This window comes from Scaptodrosophila lebanonensis, unplaced genomic scaffold, assembly GCF_003285725.1.
Source record: "Scaptodrosophila lebanonensis strain 11010-0011.00,11010-0021.00 unplaced genomic scaffold, SlebRS2 tig00000157-arrow-arrow-pilon, whole genome shotgun sequence".
NCBI lineage: Eukaryota > Metazoa > Arthropoda > Insecta > Diptera > Drosophilidae > Scaptodrosophila > Scaptodrosophila lebanonensis.
The window spans coordinates 1,261,712-1,264,002 of record NW_022060595.1 but is presented as its reverse complement, the minus strand read 5'-3'; the positions used below and the strand labels follow the sequence as shown (position 1 = coordinate 1,264,002).

General features: G+C 40.3%; 1 protein-coding gene across 1 annotated transcript; it reads right to left on the bottom strand.

The window, feature by feature from the left end:
* Positions 1 to 244: 244 nt before the first annotated feature.
* Positions 245 to 1,405, bottom strand: LOC115629548 (fork head domain-containing protein FD4-like). The gene has a single exon (XM_030526030.1). The coding sequence runs from the start codon at positions 1,403 to 1,405 to the stop codon at positions 245 to 247; it is 1,161 nt and encodes a 386-aa protein (XP_030381890.1).
* Between the last annotated feature and the right edge of the window lie 886 nt (positions 1,406 to 2,291).

Genomic DNA, 2,291 nt, shown 5'->3' with positions numbered 1-2,291 from the left:
TCTACTTAGCTAGGTTGTGCTGTATCAACCACATATAAATTTAAATTAGGTTTTTTTTTCTACAACATTGCATTTAATTTACCTTTATCATCTACAAGTGTATTCACAATATCATTACAGCATGATAACCAAGCTGCCCTTAATAATTTATATATAGAAATAAATGTAAGAGGAACATCATTTTGCCTGTGCGAATTAGTTAATTTGTCCTTACATATACATAGCTAGGATTATAAGTACAGAGTTATACTATTCGCATACCAGTATTTATTCTACTTTGAACATCCGGAGGTCGATACGCTTGCAGTGATGGCAATGTGTTATTGTTGTAATAGCTGGACTGCATATTCCTAATAGGTGCCGCCATCATAAGCAGGGGATGAGGAAATGCCAGGTCATACGTCGAGCCAGATGTATGAATGCTACCAGAAGTAAAATTTGACATGTTGGTACCAGCGGCATAGTGCAAGAATGGTATGTGCGCTGCGCCGGTAATAGTATGCAAAGGTGGAAGTGCTCGCTGTGTTTGATGTTCAGGACAGACAATGGGTGTTGTAGTTGTAGAATGGCATTTATCTGTGGACAAACGTTGACAGTAGGAGCTATCGAACTCCACTACATCAATGACCGTTCGGTCTTCTCCATCGTCATTAATAGTATCCTCAAAGACTAGCCCAGGTTTATCGGGCATTATTAAACTCTCTATTGTAAAAGATCGTTTAGGGCGCAAGCTATTAATGATTTCCATATCATAATTTGTAGATGAATTTGTATGTGTAGGTGTAGGTGTCATATCAATCGCATTTAAACGCACTGAGTTTGAAACTGGTATCTGTGAAGATGTTGGAGATATGGGATCACGGTTTGGGCGACAATTTTGCTGTAGACGAGGGGAGCCTTCCATTGCTATGCGCGACATATGAGCATTTGATTCACTAATCAAAACGGTGCTGCTTCCATCAAATGGCTGCACTTGCGATATGCCATTGTTAGGACAAGTGGTGAAGAAGAACCGATTTAAATTCGCAAGTGCTGCTAACTCTTCATTAAGCAAGTCCTTGTCATTTTTGTGTAGTTTAAATCGCTTCCGTCGACGTAACAAACTTCCGTTTTCAAACATATCAAAAGCTTGCGGATGTAAGGCCCAGTAAGCACCTTTTCCAGGTCTATCTGGCCGACGCGGCACCTTAATAAAACAATCGTTAAAGCTTAAATTGTGGCGAAGTGAATTTTGCCAGCGCTGCGTGTTTTTCCGGTAATATGGAAATCGATCCGTTATGAATTTGTATATATCGCTAAGTGGTAACATTTTTTCCGGCGAACTCCAAATCGCCATAGCAGTCAAGGATATATAAGAATAGGGAGGTTTTTGGTCTCCGTAAGATTCACGCGATGGTCTCGGCATTATTTTTATTTTTATTTGCCTTTTTCTCAGAAGAATTGCATTTAGTATTCAAATTTCCGAATGCCCTCCTCTTTGCGGCAATTCGTTGTTATTAACATGTTTTAATGATTTCACTACTTGTCTGTCACTATAAGTCAGGTTTGTTTTAGATTTCAAAATTATGTATTGCTCTTTAAAACACGATTTTAATAACACGAACTGAGCTGTTTGCAATGAGAAACAATGTAAAGTCTAATAGACCAAATTATCTTCTTTTATTAAGCTCATGAACCATTTTGGAGACTATGAACTAGTTGGCGACGGCTACAGAAACACGGGAATTCACGTCAATAATCGGTACACAACTACTACGTTTGTGATAAGCAGCACCAACAACACTGAATGTAAAAGTGCTCTCGCCAAGGTTCACTTTGCCAGGCAAAATACCATCAAAGGCTGAATACGAATACGTGAGCAGCAAAGTGGCAGCAAGGTAGGCGCGAAGATAACGATAGAGACGGAACAAAAAAACAACAACAGCGAAAACGACAACACACATAGTACACGGCATATAACACATACAACAAAATCACTGTTTCAGCAGACTAACAGACGACGTGCCAGTTATAGTACCAAGTGAGCAATGCACTACAACCAACCACAGCGAGCAATGCAATCAAAACATAATCACTCACATCATTGCCCCCGTGCTCTCTCAATAACCACAAAGCGAATGGGAACATGCATCATCCCTCCGAAACGGCGAAACTTCAAAGGAGAGAGCCATAGCGAAGAGACAGAGATTTAGTGAACGAATAAACCAGTCTGGTCAGACCAGACTACGTCAGCCTGGCCTAAAGCATGCAAGCCGTTAAAGGGCAATGACGGCACAGCAAGGAGTTATAAC

What these genes read in the sequence shown, in the direction of transcription:
- LOC115629548 (XM_030526030.1), bottom strand. Translation starts at nt 1,405, where the DNA reads ATGCCGAGACCATCGCGTGAATCTTACGGAGACCAAAAACCTCCCTAT.